Source organism: Pseudomyrmex gracilis, unplaced genomic scaffold (assembly GCF_002006095.1).
Source record: "Pseudomyrmex gracilis isolate BER0280 unplaced genomic scaffold, ASM200609v1 scaffold_57, whole genome shotgun sequence".
Taxonomy (NCBI): Eukaryota; Metazoa; Arthropoda; class Insecta; order Hymenoptera; family Formicidae; genus Pseudomyrmex; species Pseudomyrmex gracilis.
In genome coordinates this window covers 108,013-125,096 of record NW_018020641.1, presented here as the reverse complement: position 1 = coordinate 125,096, position 17,084 = coordinate 108,013, and the positions used below count along the sequence as shown (strand labels likewise).

The following is a 17,084-nucleotide window of genomic DNA, read 5'->3' as shown; positions in this document are numbered from 1 at the left end:
CGCAACGTATATTCGCGCGCGCGTTTCGCGCGAGTTCGGATTTTTCTGCGCGCTCAAATTCTCTCCGCGTGTTTCTTTCCCGCAACGCAAAAAAGCCCCGAGGCGTCGTGCTGGGTAATACACCGAATGCAACCTGCACTCATCTGCATTCCTCTGCTGACGGCGCGCACAGAAACGCGCGAGCGCGCGCGCGCACGTGAATACCAACGCAAATCCAGAGGCTCCGGAATTCACGCACAATTCTCCTTCTTCTTCGTGCACTTTGATTATTTCTATAAAATATTCGCGCAAATACAAATCATTTGCGAAGCAATCGAGTAAAAATCGAGTTCGCGTATAAATTTAAAAATGCGCGGATCTGAAAAAGTGAAACAACTTTCTGGGAGTAACACCTGATTCTGAATTGATTCTGCGATCTCACCTATCGAGAGTTTTATTATTAGCGAGAATCGTCCAGTCGGAATTAATTTAATAGCGCCACACTTGCGCGCTTTAATATTTAACGAAGCGAGAGACAACATTTATCTCAGATACGCAGAATGTCTGATCGAGTATACAAAAACAAGTCGAGTCAACTCAAATCGTTAATCTATGTGGAGTTTTGATTGCAAAACTCATCGTGATAAATTCTCTCGCGATCAAATGAATTATTAGCGATGTTCGTCATTGAGGAAAAAAAAACTATTCTTTTTTTTTTTTTTTCAATACGGAGTAAAAAGTTACACAGTTGAGATATTCACGCGTCGATATTTTGCAAGATTGCAAATTAGCGCGATAACATATTGAAATTAGCAGAAATATATATATAAAAAAATTCTTGCGCGATTGGCATTTCTTTATTAAACCTATGACATTGTGCGTCTTTAAATAAATAAAACATATATATCTTTTTGCATATCAATAATAATCGCGCTGGAGATTTGTTTAATTTTCTTTTACTCCTGCCGAATGAATAATGATAAATTAAAATGACAAAGGGCTTGTAGATCTGATATTAATGTTTCCGAATCTAAATGCTGTCGAGCATTCTTCTCGGGGGGGGCTAGCTAAGACCACTCGATTTGCCCAAGCGGTCGAAAAAGATTCATCACACAGTTAGACCATCCACGAAGAGAGGTCCATCTCCCCCGAGGATTTTGGAGTCGGTCCGATCGACCCGGCAGCGATCGAGGAGCAGCGCAGCTCTCATGGCTCACCCGTTATTCGTCCAGCACGTTCTGCGGGAGGAAAAGATGAGAAGAGGAGAGGATCGAAGAACAGAGAACGGAAGAGAGATAGAACAGGAGAGAGAGATGGAAATACGCGGTGAGACTGTCGAGAAGCACAAGCACATACACAGGTAAAACAAAAAGTCGGGAAAAAATTGAAAACCAGTCTTATGCAGTCCGGTAGTCCGGACTACCCGACCGTCAGCAGTCTCGTTCTCTCTCTTTCTCCGTCTCTCTGTATTTCTCTCTCCGATTCCCTTCCCTTCTTCGCTCTTCGCATCTCTCTTGCTTGTTCTTTCGCGTTGCGCACATTCTCGTTCTCGTTTCTCTCTTCTCCACCTCCACCGGAGAGATCCGCGACGGTACAACCACCACCACCGTCATCAGAGGCAGCGAGCGCTGCCGCCGTCGCCACCACCTCCTTTACCTCCGCCACCTCCACCTCCACCTCCTCCTTCCGTTTCTTCGCGGTCCTCGCGGTCCACGCTCTTCCTTAATTCAGTCCAATGAGAACCGCTCTTCGATTCGTCACACCCGCTGACGAATCTCTCTCCAATCGGTTTGTTTTTCTTGCTCTCTTTTTCTCTTCCCTTCTTTTTCCACGCTCGTTTTTTTTTTTTTTTTTATATTCTCCGTCTCAGAAAAGATCGCCGGCAATTTTGCGAAAAAGCGCAACGGCAACGTGTTCTCGCCCACCGCTGCTGCTCATCGATCAACGAGCGAGAGAGATCGTGCGATCTGCACAACGCAAAGTGCGTCGCGATGCGCGTCGCAACGCTGTAACGTCGTAACGTGCGCGACGCGTGCATCCGAATGGACGGTGCGTAACGCGCGTGCGGACGCGTGTGCGGAATTCACGGTGCGTCCTTCGCGCCGGATGGGAGACACCGAGCGCGCCGCCACAGAGCAGGAAGAGAATCCTCGCGGAAGACGGACGTACGTCGCTCCGCGAGTTTGTTTTGACGACGGTTCACCGTGATACGCGCGTTTACACCCGTGAGAACCCGAGAGAGTGTCGTGTAAACATCGCTGCTGTGATATAGTGCGCGATTTTCGCGAGAAACGTGCGATCGAACACATTTGCGGAGCAGAGCGCGCAGATCGATCGGCGCGATCGTTTTTTTTTTTTTTTTTTCCAGTTGCGAATGTACAATATATAAAAATTGGCGAAAAAATCGCGACAAAAACAAGATTTCTCTGTCTGGCAATCGAGAGACAAGTTTTTTGCGCGTCATTGTGCAAGTGCGTTCGCAATTTCTTTCTGGTTTTAATCGCCGATTTTACACATTTTCGAGATTACAATCGAAAAACAAATTTTCGAGTTGATCGGCGACGATATAAATATATAAACGAACAGTTTGCAAAAAATCACGAAGACTTATTCTTCCCGAAGGATGGAAGGAAGGATTTTGCCTCTTGTCGAGGAAACATGTCCCGCGGCGGTCGTCGCAACGCGCGAACCGGTTGCGCGCTCTTAAAATAGTTTCTCACGCGCGTAGGTAACTGGCGCGCACCCGCCTCTGGAACACGACGCCGAAGTAGTGCCAGGTAAATATCGATCGGCTATCGCCGTTAGATAGATCACCCCCCCTCCCTCCCGCAGGGAGCGCGAGAGAGATCCGTCGTGATCGCGCGCCGGATCGCGGCGACCGGCCGCCTCTCTATGATCATGGAAAATATCTCGCCTCCAATTAAAGAGGCATTCGAACTCGGACATAATCGCTCGAACATAATCGATCTCGGGAAGTTGGTTCTTCGATAAAAAAAAAAAAAAAAAAAAAAAAAAAAAAAAAAAAAAAAAGAGGCGCTTCGAATAGAATCGAGATCCTCGTTGTTTTTCTCAATCGAGAGAGTTTATTTTTCGCACAAGCGTTGACTTTCGAAGAGAAGTTTATTGTTTAATCGACGGCACCCGAACCGCCCGATGTTCTCTCACTCGAATCTCGCGATTTGCTTCCCGTTTCTCCGAGTTTCGTCGAAATTTCTTTAACGAGAAAAGAGCTATTTTTACTGAAAAGGGGGGTGAATTGGCGAAACAAAGCGCGGTGCGTGATCGATCTATTCGCGACGCGGGCGATTCGAGGAATCGCGGAATCGTGAGAATTCAGCAGGATCGCAGTTTTGCAGCGGGATCTCAGTCTAGTTACGTCTTGTCGACTTCGCACGTCGGAATCGCTTATCAATCCTCATCAATTAAGAGAGAGAGAGAAGCGCACATCAATCGGAGAGCTTCTCGCTATATGCGCAATTGCGCCAGTAAACGTTCGTCAATAGCGATCTATATTCGCGCGGTTGGATGGTCGACGCACGCATTATTTTTCTCTCAGATTTCCAGTTCTCTCGGCAAAAACCGAGAGAGAAGCGCAAATGTTTTTGCAACACATCGTCGATTGATCATCAGTGCAATTATCACGTAACACTACGCGTAGTTTGAGCACGTCTCTTTGTTTACCGAATGCTAATTTGATTAGCATCCGAGTGCATTGTCGGAACTCCGATTAAATACTTGAGAAGAATAAGTTTTTCAAAAGGTATTCGAAAAAACAATCGATTTTTAAGCATGACGCCTTCGGTTAAGAGACGGTTAAACTCGTGACCGCGTAATCTTCATCTCTTTGTGTTCTAATTAGCATTAAAAATTGCGGCTGTCAAATTTTAATTTATCTCATGTGAATCATTAACGTATAAATTGTTGTATAAATCGTGAACAAGAAAATTAGTCGATAGTATAAACAAGAAGTGTCAAACTCGGGAAAAAATTCAGGATTAAACGTGTGATAAAAATGTGCCTAAGTGTTTTTCACAAATTTATGTGGACACATTTTTTCGGTTATTATCAATCGTTTTTTTACTCCTCGCTCAAAGTTTGTTAAATATACGAGCAAGAAAATGATTTTTTTTTTCTCGCTAATTCACTCTAATGACGTCCGTAGTAGCGTTGACTCTGCCTTGTCTATTATTAACACTATTCATGTTATCACGAACTGTCGCATCGCACACACGGTCACATTTTATCGCTAAACACGCGTGCTCCATAAGAACACGTTTGTATCGTTTTTTTGTTGATCAACACAATTAAAAGTTATTAATATTTTAACAACATAAACTATTCTACCTAAATAAAATGTTTATAAGAATATTCACAAACTGTTTATTTTATCTATAGATAAAATATTTATTATCGTTTCTACTTTGCTTTCAATCGTTAATCAACTTGTAGTTGATGAACAAAAAAATCGAAACGTGTAAACGCGCAAGTACGGACTCCTTGACCAGCGCGTGAAGCGCTTCTTCTACTTCTTGCGAGAGCGCGTGTCTCGGTAATTCCTGCGTGCTCGGTAATTCCTGCAATAACCGAAAATAATAATACGGCGGACGACACCGTAAATGGCAGTGATAGCGCAATAACGGCGCGATGCCAATTGACAAGCGCGATGCTTCGATAACGCGGATATTTGCGGACGAAGGAGGTCATCAGATGCGACGAATCGTCATCAAGAATCGCGGACGATCGAGTGCAGCGTGTTCCATTCCGCGCGCGTCGAGTTGAATTAATGCGATATTTCGTCTCAATTAACTTTTGCAAAGCCGAAAATATCATTCGTCCGCTTTTTTTTAGTTAAAACAAAAAAAAACGATGTAAGAATTGAAAGTCAAAAAAAAAAAAAAGAAACAGTGAAAAGTTGATCTTCCGCAGAATTCGGTTCTCATCCGGATCGATCCGGATCGATCTTGTCTCTTTTCGCGACCGATTTGCGCATCAGTGTACTAATTGAATTTAGAAGCGAAGTGCGGATATACATCTCAGATTTAAACAGAATCAAAAAAACAAAGATCAACAATCGAGATCTTTTATATTATACAATTTAATTTTTATATTATTATTATAGAATTTAATATTTTTTTACTTAATTTTTATACTCTTCTTATTTAATGTCGTATATATTTCGCGCGCATTAGTGAGTGTGTTTCAAGTTTTCGGCGACAAAGAGGATCCGCGCGCATTCAAGGGTTATGCGTCTCCGCGGGCAAGGAGAAAGAAGAGACGGGGGAGAGTGTCTCCTCCAGTAGTAACAGAAAATGATTGGAAAGTCTTCCTCCGGCGTGTGAACGTGCGCGTACGCGAGCGAACACGTAGGTAGAGATACCAGGTTGCCGCCGCCTTCTACGAAGGCGATTGGCGTTTGTTATTGAAGTTATTCCATCGCCTCGGGCCACAGAACGAGAGGCGAGGCTGATCGTGAGTGCCAGCAGCAACGCGCCTGTCCCTGGATGACAAACATCCACATTTCGCTCCTGCGAGTTGGAATTTTTTTATTAAAACCATTCGATATATATATATATCGGGCAAGATATATATATATATATATCTTGCCCGTCTCTTCATGTACGCGGTGTCCCGAGCGTATCGCGAGTATTATTCAAATTCCATTTGTCTTGTATTTGTATGTTCGATAAGCTTCTCCAACAATATAGATAGCGTAACGATTCACTTAGCTGTTATTAGACAGAGAAGATAATGTAGCGATTCCATTTAGTTATTAATAATAAATATAGATAACGTAATGAAAATATAGATAATCTAATTAGTCGGAAAGCTTGAACGGCGAAATGTTGAAAGATGACGATTCTATTTTCCGGATTTGACGCAATCATCAAATCAAATGACATATTTTACCGTTCACGGATGATATAATGCAACAATATTGTGTCTCATAACGGCATTTTATTGTCTCGAAAAGTACGCGATAATAGATGCCGAGAAAGCCATAAAGAGCGTCTGTTAAATCTTTGAAATGGCTTGTATGTATGGAAGTGAGAAGAGGAGAATAAGAGAGAACGGGAGAGAGAAAAAGGAAGAGGAATCACGTTGTATAAAGTTTATGTGGCCCGGGAATTCTGACAGCAAGGTTTTTTAATAAATCTATAGCGCTCGACGTGATATTTCTGTACTAATGCGGTCTCTCTCTATCTCTCTCTTCTTTTTCCCTTTGCTAAATATTTTATTTTTTGTCCGAATGAGATTTTTATCACGGAGAAGCTGTGAAAATCTTGACCACTAAGAATGTATAAGATATGAAGAAAGATAACAGATAAACACTTAAAAATTTCGGTAAACTATTACAACATTTTTCTCACGGATATGACTCAGGACTCTTCAAAATTGAATGAGGAGAGGGGAATATTTCTACCTTAAATTATCTTCCTACCTTTTAAAAGTACCTACCTTTACCAACCGACCTTTACCTCCCGTCAAAACGTCCAATCTATCCTGCTCAGTTCACCGCAGGAATCGGCAGTGGTTAGTTATGCGATAGTGGCCGACGAAGTTTAAACAGGTCGAGACATAATGAAACAGTGCAATGTGCATGTGTATTTGGTCGTATATAAAGAATGTGAATAGATAAATTCCGAAACATAACATTTTGTTTGCTTAAAATTAAATTAAACGCAACATGTAACACGTGTATAATAAATATATAAGTGAATTTCGAAGTATATAAATATATAAATAAATATATAATATATTATAAAGTAATATATATATATATATATATTTGAGATCACCGCAAAATGGAAAACTCAATGTTCAGGTAAATAGAATAAAATAAAATAAAATAAAATAAAATAAAATAAAATAATAGAAGTACGGAGTGAGATGTCGCGCACGTGAGTTCGTCACACGTGAATTTACAATTAGCGTGAGGCGCCCTTACCGTGACTCTTGACGTTTCAGAACAAATTTATCATCTTTGAACGTTTTACATGGAAAGAGAAACGAAAAGAGAAAATAATAATTAATTAGCTAATTTCTTTTTCTTTTCACAAAAAAAAACATCTCTTCTTTCTTTCTGAATCTTCGGATTGTCAATTCCGTGACAAATTGTAACAAAATTCTAGCGACAGTTAATAGTGCGTGTTAAACGCTAAAATGTGTAGAAAACGTGGAAACGCGTGGAAAGCAAACGTGAAAGTTAGCGACTAAGCTAAGGTGACATGTAACGAGTTAATCGTGCTGTTTTCGTCACCATGTGTGTAACAGGTTGTTGCTGTGGAATTCTTTTTCCAATAATAATTCACCTAAGATATCGTAGGACGCGATTATGCATGATATAAATAGACGCTTAATAGGCACGTTCGAAAGGTGCGATTATTGCACGAACGATCGTTTTGCATTCGATTAATTCACATGTCTCCTTATCGTTACCGCTATCTCTCGCCATGTGAGATATTCGCACAATGTTCCCTGGGATTCGCATGTGCTTGTATTCAAATCAGATATAAATTGTTTCGAAACCGCGAAGAACGCAATTGCATCATTTACTTGATATTTACAATTTATAAGAAAAATCGTCTCTTTACGCTTTAAAGATTTTCTGACGTTCTTTAAGAAAGATATCACACGCCTGTTTCTAATCGAGTAATCAAATTTGTACGTAACAGACGTATGCGCTCTTTCTTCGTGACATTTTTTTCAATTTGAATATAATTTATGTAAAGCTTCGTTCTGCTTCGTATTCGCAGTTTTCACATTGCTCTGTGAAAACTGCTGTCGGAATGTTATAAACAATCGCTCTCTTTCTCTCGCGGAAGCGCAATCACTTGCAATTTTATTAATATACTTATTATATAAGAGATACGCCGAATTTTATTATTCGTGAAGATTTAAGTGAGTTAAACGGTGGCCTCGACGTTATCCCTGGAACGCGTAGAGGAGCAACATTACGCTGATTGCTCGGGTTAGCAGCAGCGTTGACGGGAGAGGAGACTGAAATTTCATTCTTTTTAGCACGCGTTCTCGCATAATGACACCCTGACTCACGTTCGTGAATATTCTTAATAATCTTAATCGGTGTTCTCCTCATCTCAGTAACGCCACACCGGGAGTGGCTCTAATCGTAGTTATAATCGTAGTGTCCGGCATCCACATGTAAACAATAGTCCACATCCTCACGTGTGTGTGTGTGTGTGTGAGGAAAAGTGCGTATAAATATCACGTGGACAACGGCTGAATGCGGTCGTATAATTCTCAACGGTAAAATTCCAAACGAATAAATCTGGTTACATTACCATCAGATTCTCTGTCTCTAAATAATAAATAAAACGAGTTGTAGAGAGGCGTATATACATAGAAAACTTTCAGAATATGGATTTATCAGCGGCGTATATGTTCGAAACAAAATTTTATACAAGTCACGAGATATCTCCAAAATATCTGAACCGCCTTTTCGTATTATTGATTCGAATACTTTTGCACAACTCGTTGTTTAATCGCAAATTATTCTCATCGCGATTAGAAGACACACGGTTAAAGTGAACTTCAAAATATGATGCTTATTTATATTGACTTTGTTTTCTAAAAGTTTTTTTTCCGTCCTTGTTTTCCGCCCAAGATCAAAATACGACCAAGATCAAAATAGACGAAATTGTTGGTTGGACAACGTCAAATGTTGTCATGTTTCCCCGGCAGTATAGGTAGGGTTACACGTACAAGAAGACTAAAATTGAATCTCGTTTGAACAGAATGAAAATCGTGTGCGCACTTTTTTTCACAATCGCCGTCGGGATTCTACTGCTGGCGATCGGGGCGAAGTACTCGGAAGCATGTAACGAGGCAATCTGCGCCAGTGTCGTGAGTAAGTGCATGCTCACGACAAGTTGCAAATGTGACCTGAAGGAGTGCACCTGTTGCAAGGAATGCTACAACTGCTTGAATTATTTGTACGACGAGTGTTGTTCGTGTGTAGGTAAGAGAGAAAAAAAGTCGTCGCGCGATTCAAATAAAAAATAATATACAGTCGTTCGCGCAACACAATCTTGTGTGTTTCGTGTCTTTAAATTTTTGTATTATTCTAAGAAACTTTCTTGTAAGATTAAATTAAACAACAATCAAAACAAAGTACGAGAAAATTTAAAATACGTGGATAAAAAACCATGATTTAACAAATTACTTATTTCGATTTTGATTCTAATTTTGTTTGGATATTATGGAAAAGAAAAAATAACGTTTTTGCAATATGAAAATTAAATAAAAATCCTAATACAAAACGACACGTATTCGCGAGTGCAGATTTATGTCCGAAGCCAAACGTCACCGATAACCCGTTGAGCAGAAAATCGCACGTGGAGGACTTCAGCGAGCCGGTGCCCGCACTCTTCCAAGCGCTCACCTCCGAAGCGGATCCTCACGAGCGATGGCTCACTATGACGTATCCAGTAGACTTCGACATGACGCAGTTTAAGTATATGAAAAACGCAGACGAAGATGTGAATTATAAAACGAGTGAGTATCGCAATTGCACGGTAGAAAACACGCGGTTGTAGATAGAGCATCTCATATAACATAATTTAGATATTAAGAAAAATAATAATATTAATAAAATAATATAAATTTTTATGATCTTTTTTCTGGAATGCAGTATAAATTAAACAGTAAATTCATTTGAAATCAATACGTTGAAACTTGTGCGGTGACATTTATGGAAGTTATACGTCAGTGACGTATGCGCGAAAATTTAATGATGTATTTTCCGAAATGACAGAAACCGCGAGCCAAGAGATGGACCTCAATACGCTCAAGCCGAACGTAGTAACAAAGAATTGTACCGTTGCATTTATGGCGCAATGTTGCTCCTGGAACAAGTGTAAAGCGGCCTGTCAGAGTATGGGCGCCGCCAGCTTCCGGTGGTTCCACGACGGTTGCTGCGAATGCATAGGCGACACGTGCATAAATTACGGGATCAACGAGTCGAGATGCACACAGTGTCCATTAGAAAAGGAGGACGACCTGAAGGACTCGTACGACGACTACGGTCAAGACGAAGACATACTGAACGAGGAAGACATGGATTAGTTGTTACATTAAGCAGTGCTTCGATATCGCGAATAAACGAAAATGAGAAGACATCGAAGAATTAATTTTCGTAAGAAATTTCTCGTCATTGTTGTGTGAAAGCATGAATTTGAGAGGTGTATACTTCGAATTTTATTCTTATCAGACGAATGTTCAAAATTATCAGCGCGATTGTTAATAAATAAAAGTTTCTGTCGAAACTCATTGTGAAAACTATCGGTTAAAATCAAAGAACGTTGGAGATCAACTTTTTTCCCGTTGAGATTACTAGTGTATAGGTGCACGTTCGGAAGATTTATTTTTCAAAAGCAAAATATACTTCTAAATCGCGAAACTATAAAAAATAATAACTATAAACAAGTAATAAATTCGTTAGTGTAAACCGTAAGTTTAAGAGAGAATGGCATAGTTTTAAAACTATTTTTATAATCTTATTATTAAATTATATTGCAATATTATTATATTGTATCGTATAGTCGTTTCGTTTTTTTTTTAATTTTTTTTTTTTTTTTATTAGTATGTGCTCTATCGTTAAGTTATGGAATATTAATGAGAAGTTTTATTATCGCGTCTGTGCCATAAGTTAAAGTTGTACATACATTAAATCGCTCTCGATTACGACGCTGAAATTATTTTTGATGTATAAGAAGTTTTTCTCGAAGTTCATATTATTTCATATAAAAGAAACTCACGCAATTTTACAATATTGTTGATAAATTTCCGGACATTGTAAAACGATGTACAGCACAGTAATTCCGAAGCACATTTCAATCGTGTCACTCATAAGACACTAATAAATATTCGAAAAATTAGCCGTGTTCAGCAAAATTCAGCGCTTTTTTGTCAAGCAAATTCAGTGCTTATTGTCTGCGGTCTGTTGTTTTCAGTATTTTCAAATGTGAAAGTAAAACGCAATAATCACAAAGCGCTCAATTCTGCTGAACGCGGCCATTATATTTTATAACAAGTACGCATTTAAAAAAATGTAACAATTTTATTTTAAAGTAGATTGACACGTGTGTTTGTGTGTTTTAACTTGACGTTTATTTATGTAGTAAACTCTATGTATACAACGTGGGATATGTAGATGTTGTTCGGAAATTTATGAACGGTATTGTATGTCTATAATTAATGGATAGTATATATCAGTGTGTACGCGCATTTGTAATACTTTAGTTTTAAGGGCAATGTAAAATTCGCAATTGTTTCGAGTGGAATGTGATATGCTTTAGGATTTATTGAATAATTTAACGAGGTGTATTCAAAGTAACACTCTCGGAGCGCTGAAAATCGGATACAAAAACCAATAAGAATAACGATTATATGTGCACGCGCTTTTTGAAAAAATAACCTCTTCAAGAGATTCGACGAGTTGCGTATAATTCTTACAAATGAGAACGATGCTGTTCAAATGGATCATGCATACATATTTGTACATATAAATATCGTAACAACGTACAGAGAGTTCATTTTTAAACACAAGCGGAGCTTCACTTCGTAATATTTATCAAATAAATAGAGAAATTTTACCCTAAATGCAGCACGCGCGCTCGCTATGCGCAGTCCTTGTACGAACAACGCGTATAGATATACGTATATATATATATATCTATATATATCTATATATATATAGTATATATATTACATAGAATCTCACGAGATTTGTATGTGTGTGTTATTGATATAAATATTACGAAATGAGTACCCTGTATAACGGTCTTTATATATTTTTTTTTTCTATCATTAATTGCACACTCAATATGCATATGTTACTAACTCGCGCGGTCATAAAACGCGCTCACAAATATCAAACATGTATACATCACGAATAACATTGGTCGAATCATTTATAGTAAAACTCACGAGTCAACAACTTTTATCGTGGCAACGATTCACCTTTGGATTCACTGAATCATTTGCATTCGAAAACTGCTTGATGTTTTTTCAGTAACTTTCCGAGGTGTATAGAATAACAATATTTTTACAGACGCGTGTTTTTTTTCTGCGTGTTATTGTATAAAGAGTACAATGTAAATATCTCGGATAATCTCAAAGAAAGAATTTTATGGCCGTAATCCAAAGGTAATCAAACTTCGTTTCGAATAAAAATTTTAGACGTAGAAGTGGCAGATATTTAAGTGGGTGGATGTTCATCTTGTATCTCGTTGCTCTCTGGCAACTTGATGAAAGACAGATCGCCGCCGCTCCACATCGAGTATAATTGCGACCTCGCGCACTCCTAAAATCATCGTGTTTATCGATGTTACAAAAAAGAAGGAAGAAAAAAAGTTGCGAGCGAAATAGTTTCCAACAACAAAATCAAAAAGAGCCTTGTATAATATAACGAGAATGTAAATAGGATAGAACGCAATCGCAATAACAAAAAAGTCAATTCGTGCGTAATATCTTTAAAAAACCGAAAAAAAAAACGATTTACTAAGCTATGTTTATTAACAATTTAATAACTATAGAGGAAACTTTGATTTTATTTTATTTTATTTTATTTTTTATTTACCCCGCCACCTGCACTTTCCGAACCCGATCGGCTGTGCGCCGAAATGCAGGAATCGGTCGATGAACTACTCTTGCGAGATGGCAACGTGTCCACTGTACCTTAAAAAAATATGTTTTTACTTGAGATCTTTCTATTTCATCACGCTCGTGTTTTAATCGCACAAAACGCAAAACATTTTCTTAACAATACAACAGGATCTCAAGCAGAACGTGACAAAACTCACTCACCGGTTTCGGTTTCTCTGTGATCGCAATGAGAATGAATGCTATCTTTGCTATCGCCGTGACTGCCGCTTGCGCCACTTTGTTCTGCGAAATAGTTATTTGAGAGATTTTTTTTTTTTTTCCTGCCTAATAACATCGTCTAACTGTTGTAATAAACCTTACCAGAATCTCTATGCTCACCGCTGTGAACACTATGATCGCTATCGCGATGCCCAGAATGATCGGAATGATCGCTAGAGTCCTGCGGCCAGCATCTAGGTGAGCCTATTCTACGCGACCCCGTCCAAATGGCGGAGTCATAATTCGAGTCGAAATTGCAGGTCGTCAAAGTGACGCCCGGAATATGCTGACTAGTATACGCCGAGAGTTGATTCGATGGCCGAACTCCTGCACAACGTATTAACCTTCGAATCGCACAAACAACGTGAGATACAATAGCTACGGTTTTATATACAGCCCGGCAACCTTGTCTTGTTGTATCGACTTTACAAATTAGATAATATTGAAAATAAAAAAGTATCTATCGTGTAAACTTTGCTATCGGGTGGGATTAGGAGAAAAAAAATTATAAATTTATGAGTAGAGCACTTGCTACCTGGCTTGCAAGACAACAACTGAATAGCCTCTTGGAGACCATCCTGACTAGCCATTGTGGATGTTTTCCACACTGAATCTGGCGTGGTCGATCTGCTGCGATCCTGCTGGGGCACTCTCAATCTCGACCTGGCGTCCTGACGCGGCCACTCTATCACGTGTTTGCAATCCCAGGGCATCGACCAACGTCTCATCGTGCTCTCGGCGGACTCGCCCGACATTTCCGCCGCTGCCGTTTCTGACCATCGTCTCTGAACCTTAATACACGAAGCCGAGCATGACGAGCTATTTACGAGGGTCGCGTCGAGTTCATGTCAATTACCTGCAGAGGAAACAACGAATACGGCAATGGGGATCTCCGACAATTCTGCATGGACTGTTGCGTGGACAAAGTGGACACTGGCAGTACAGGTGAACTGTAAAGACGCTCAAAGCATTGTTGAAGCGCGGCGATGTCGCACTCGCCGCTTCCGCTCTGAGAGCATGAACATTCTGCCATGCCACCTGAACGATTAAATCAGCATCGAATTTATAAAATCGAGTTTTACGAGTAACTTAAAATAATCACTAATTCGATTTTCGTAACGCACTGTTTCACTATCTAATTTCTACAAAAATAAAAAAAATTCCTGTTATTCTATTTAATTATCTAAAATAATCTTATTATTCATCATTTATATTTTGATAATAATCTATTCAATGAATAAAATATTTTCATTTTTTCACACATTTTAACACTATCTTACCTAGACACTCACAACAAGCAACGCAGAACTGATATTGTAAGTTTATAAATGTCAAGAGATTCTCTCTGAGAATATCCTAGAAGTACAAAATTGTCTTATCAGTTACATCAGGGCTTTAATGCAAAAAAAGGAGAATCTGACTGTGATAGCAAATTATAACCACTAACATGCTTGTCCCCCTCATTGTCACGTGATTCATGATCTCTCAGAGCAGTGATCACATGATTTTTAACAGTATTGCTAGCTATGTGAGTAGCTCTTGTCAACTCTTCCCATCCAGCCAAGCATTGACCTGTCAACCGACACTGAGCCACTGTGTCGTGTACAGACAGAAGTGCTTGTAGAGATTGGGCCAATTTAGTACCAGCTGTACATAGGCCATTAAGCATCTAACACAAGAGATGATTTTACATTTTTTTTATATGCGACATTTTAGTGCGAATAAAAATACTACAGAATACGAACCTGTAAGTACATCAACCAGTTACCAAGGCATTCGTTTATATCTAACTGACTCCTCGAGATCTGACCGTCAATAGACTTTGGCTCGGTTCCACCTTCAGCCATAGCTGAATTCTGTTACACCGCAAATTGTCTGACAGAATTCATCCTTGCTTCAGGTATTTAAAAACACCCAGTACAAAGAGAAAAAAATCGATATTCATTGAGAAATACGATAAATGTGACACGATCTCGTGGCGGATTGAGTGTTGTTGATGCACTGATACAGTGCGAATCTGTCCTGGAAAAATTAGACGGGACGAACCGTGTGTCAACAGGATTTCAAAACAAAACATTCTAAAATAACGCAATGGAAACGCATCTTTGGTACTCACATTTTTTCTAACTAAAGTTGAGATTCGCGGAAACAAACTTATCGATTATTCTGTAAGATCATGATCGCTGTTATTGACGTCGTTCCGGTACCTCCTAATATTCGCCATATGAGATACCGAAACACTACGTGCGCGGTCGTTAGCCTGTCATACAGTTCCCCAATGCTATCGGAGCAAGAATAGTACTATGTGATTCTGTCAGATGGCACCATTCAATGGTTATACAGCAATGAATGATCGAACGATATCGGAGCAATGTGCGTCGTCGTGCTTTCGTCAAAGAGAAAACTGATCAAAAACTATAAGTTGTTTTTATCTGCGACATGTATTACATTATATTTTTCTTACACCGTAACTAAAATCCTAAACCTTGTTTCTTTATTTAATATTTTTACTTTCTTCTCTCTTAAATTTATAAAACAGATATCTGGTATACCTTTGATTTTTGAATTCTGTAAATTAAAATTTGTTAATTTACTCTCTATATTCTCTATTTGCAAAATACGACTTACTTGTTTAGCATAGAACTAATAATTATTGTTATTGTTCTTATAGTACTAAGCTATCACGTATACTGCCTTCCTTAGCTAAAATATCCTATCTATCGGAAGAATAAAAAAAAAACTGAGGTTTTATTCTTTTGTTTGTGCCATCAGCAATTAGGACAACTAAGTTAAACACTTTCTAGACATTTATAAAGCCTTTAGGACTTTCTAGCTTCATTTAGAAGTATGAAACATGAAGATGAAACATGTGTAGAACTTGCAATACTGCAATATATCTTAAAAAATGCAAAAATGCGAGACAGGATATCTTAACTAAAGACGGCAATGCAGCAATTAAAATTAGATTAAAAATTTTACCTCAAATTGTCTTTCATTATTTATAATGAATTTTGAATTCTGTAAAATAAAAAACCTATTTATTCTGTGCTCTGCGAAATAAAAATTTCCCACAATTTCTTACGCATGTCGAGTTATATATCAATCGCTCGACGCTGTAATTAAAGACGAAACGTGGTTAATAATTATAAATAATTTTAAGTAACCGAAGATCTCTTGCGGAAGGAAAGCGGACGCGGCTTCTCCGACTCGTTAATCCGGTTTACGTGTTTCGCGTCTATAACAGCCGCCCCTAATTACCGTCTCGGAAAAGTGATCCTTCCCATTGAAAGCGGAAAGTATGCATTTTCCTCACACACACACACACACGTGTTCAGTATTCAACTGTAACATCGTTCAAAATATTGTTAGCATTTTATTACATTCTTAATGTATCTTTTATCGTTTTTATTGTTTTTAAAGTACATATGTATTATTATTGACTCCGCTGTAAAAAATTAATTAATTTCTTATATAGAAAGAGACAATCAGATCGACTTCCTGCACATAATTATCTTAGAATATTGCTAGACTTTTTTTACGTTTCTTTTATTTTTCGAGAATTCGCGCAATATGTTAAAAAGCGTTTGTGTACATGTGTGTGTGTGTGTGTGTGCGTGTCTCTGTTTCTTGAGTGAGAAGAAGTAAGCCTTGTTAAAGGTGAAAGGATTGACGTCGGTAGTAGTAGACGCGATTTAAAAAAGACGGCAAACGCGCGCGTGAGCGAGGACAAGAGCGGGAAACGCGATCGCGCGGAATATCGCGGTAGTAGTATGGTTACAAGAGGGAGCGGAGAAGAGGGGAAGACCCAGGTGGCGCGGGACTTAAGACCCCGGTGGAGGGGACTCTTAACGGTAAAGTTCTTCGCGGTAACCTTATAGGCGACATCGCGGCGCGCAAGAAGCCGCCGTTACTGACCACGATTGATTCTTTTTTTTTCTCCGACGTCGGTCTGACCTCTATGAAATCAACATTCTATTTTTACAAAAGTTTGATTTTGTCGAGATATTCAGGTTCTCTTTATTAAATTTCCTTTATAATTCATTCTTCTCCCTCTCTAAAAATGTTATTTAAATATAATCTTATTTAAATCTTATTTAAATATAGAAAAACATATATGTTGCAACAGCATACAAAAACTTTAAATATACATTTGTCAAAACAATCGCTACAATTCTTTCATTTTTCCTCTGTGATTGATTAACATTTCATTAATCACACTTTGT

At 38.8% G+C, this 17,084-nt stretch overlaps 3 protein-coding genes across 9 annotated transcripts in view; 1 reads left to right on the top strand and 2 right to left on the bottom strand.

Annotated features, from left to right (window-relative positions):
- Positions 1-17,084, bottom strand: part of LOC109853956 (nucleobindin-2) — a 56,060-nt gene that overhangs the window by 12,052 nt on the left and 26,924 nt on the right. The gene's annotated exons all lie outside the window — the stretch shown is intronic.
- LOC109853959 (twisted gastrulation protein homolog 1-A-like) lies at positions 1,727-10,266 on the top strand. 5 transcript variants are annotated; one of them, XM_020426571.1, is made up of 5 exons: positions 1,749-1,767; positions 2,348-2,756; positions 8,733-8,956; positions 9,280-9,492; positions 9,752-10,266. In XM_020426571.1, exons 3-5 carry the CDS (start codon positions 8,734-8,736, stop codon positions 10,060-10,062), a joined length of 747 nt encoding a protein of 248 aa, XP_020282160.1. In that variant the 5' UTR covers positions 1,749-1,767; positions 2,348-2,756; position 8,733; the 3' UTR covers positions 10,063-10,266. The 5 variants fall into 5 exon arrangements, with proteins under 5 accessions (XP_020282161.1, XP_020282160.1, XP_020282159.1 ...); XM_020426572.1 differs by lacking the exon at positions 2,348-2,756 and having other exon boundaries at positions 1,727-1,767; XM_020426570.1 differs by lacking the exon at positions 1,749-1,767 and having other exon boundaries at positions 2,045-2,756.
- LOC109853957 lies at positions 10,531-15,129 on the bottom strand. 3 transcript variants are annotated; one of them, XM_020426566.1, is made up of 10 exons: positions 14,978-15,129; positions 14,607-14,883; positions 14,309-14,530; positions 14,142-14,217; positions 13,718-13,899; positions 13,397-13,652; positions 12,964-13,188; positions 12,805-12,885; positions 12,578-12,675; positions 10,531-12,301 (listed from the first exon to the last, which is right to left on the bottom strand). In XM_020426566.1, the coding sequence occupies exons 2-10, from the start codon at positions 14,706-14,708 to the stop codon at positions 12,197-12,199; spliced, it is 1,347 nt and encodes a 448-aa protein (XP_020282155.1). In that variant the 5' UTR covers positions 14,709-14,883; positions 14,978-15,129; the 3' UTR covers positions 10,531-12,196. The 3 variants fall into 3 exon arrangements, with proteins under 3 accessions (XP_020282155.1, XP_020282156.1, XP_020282157.1); XM_020426567.1 differs by having other exon boundaries at positions 12,578-12,669; XM_020426568.1 differs by lacking the exon at positions 10,531-12,301 and having other exon boundaries at positions 12,563-12,669.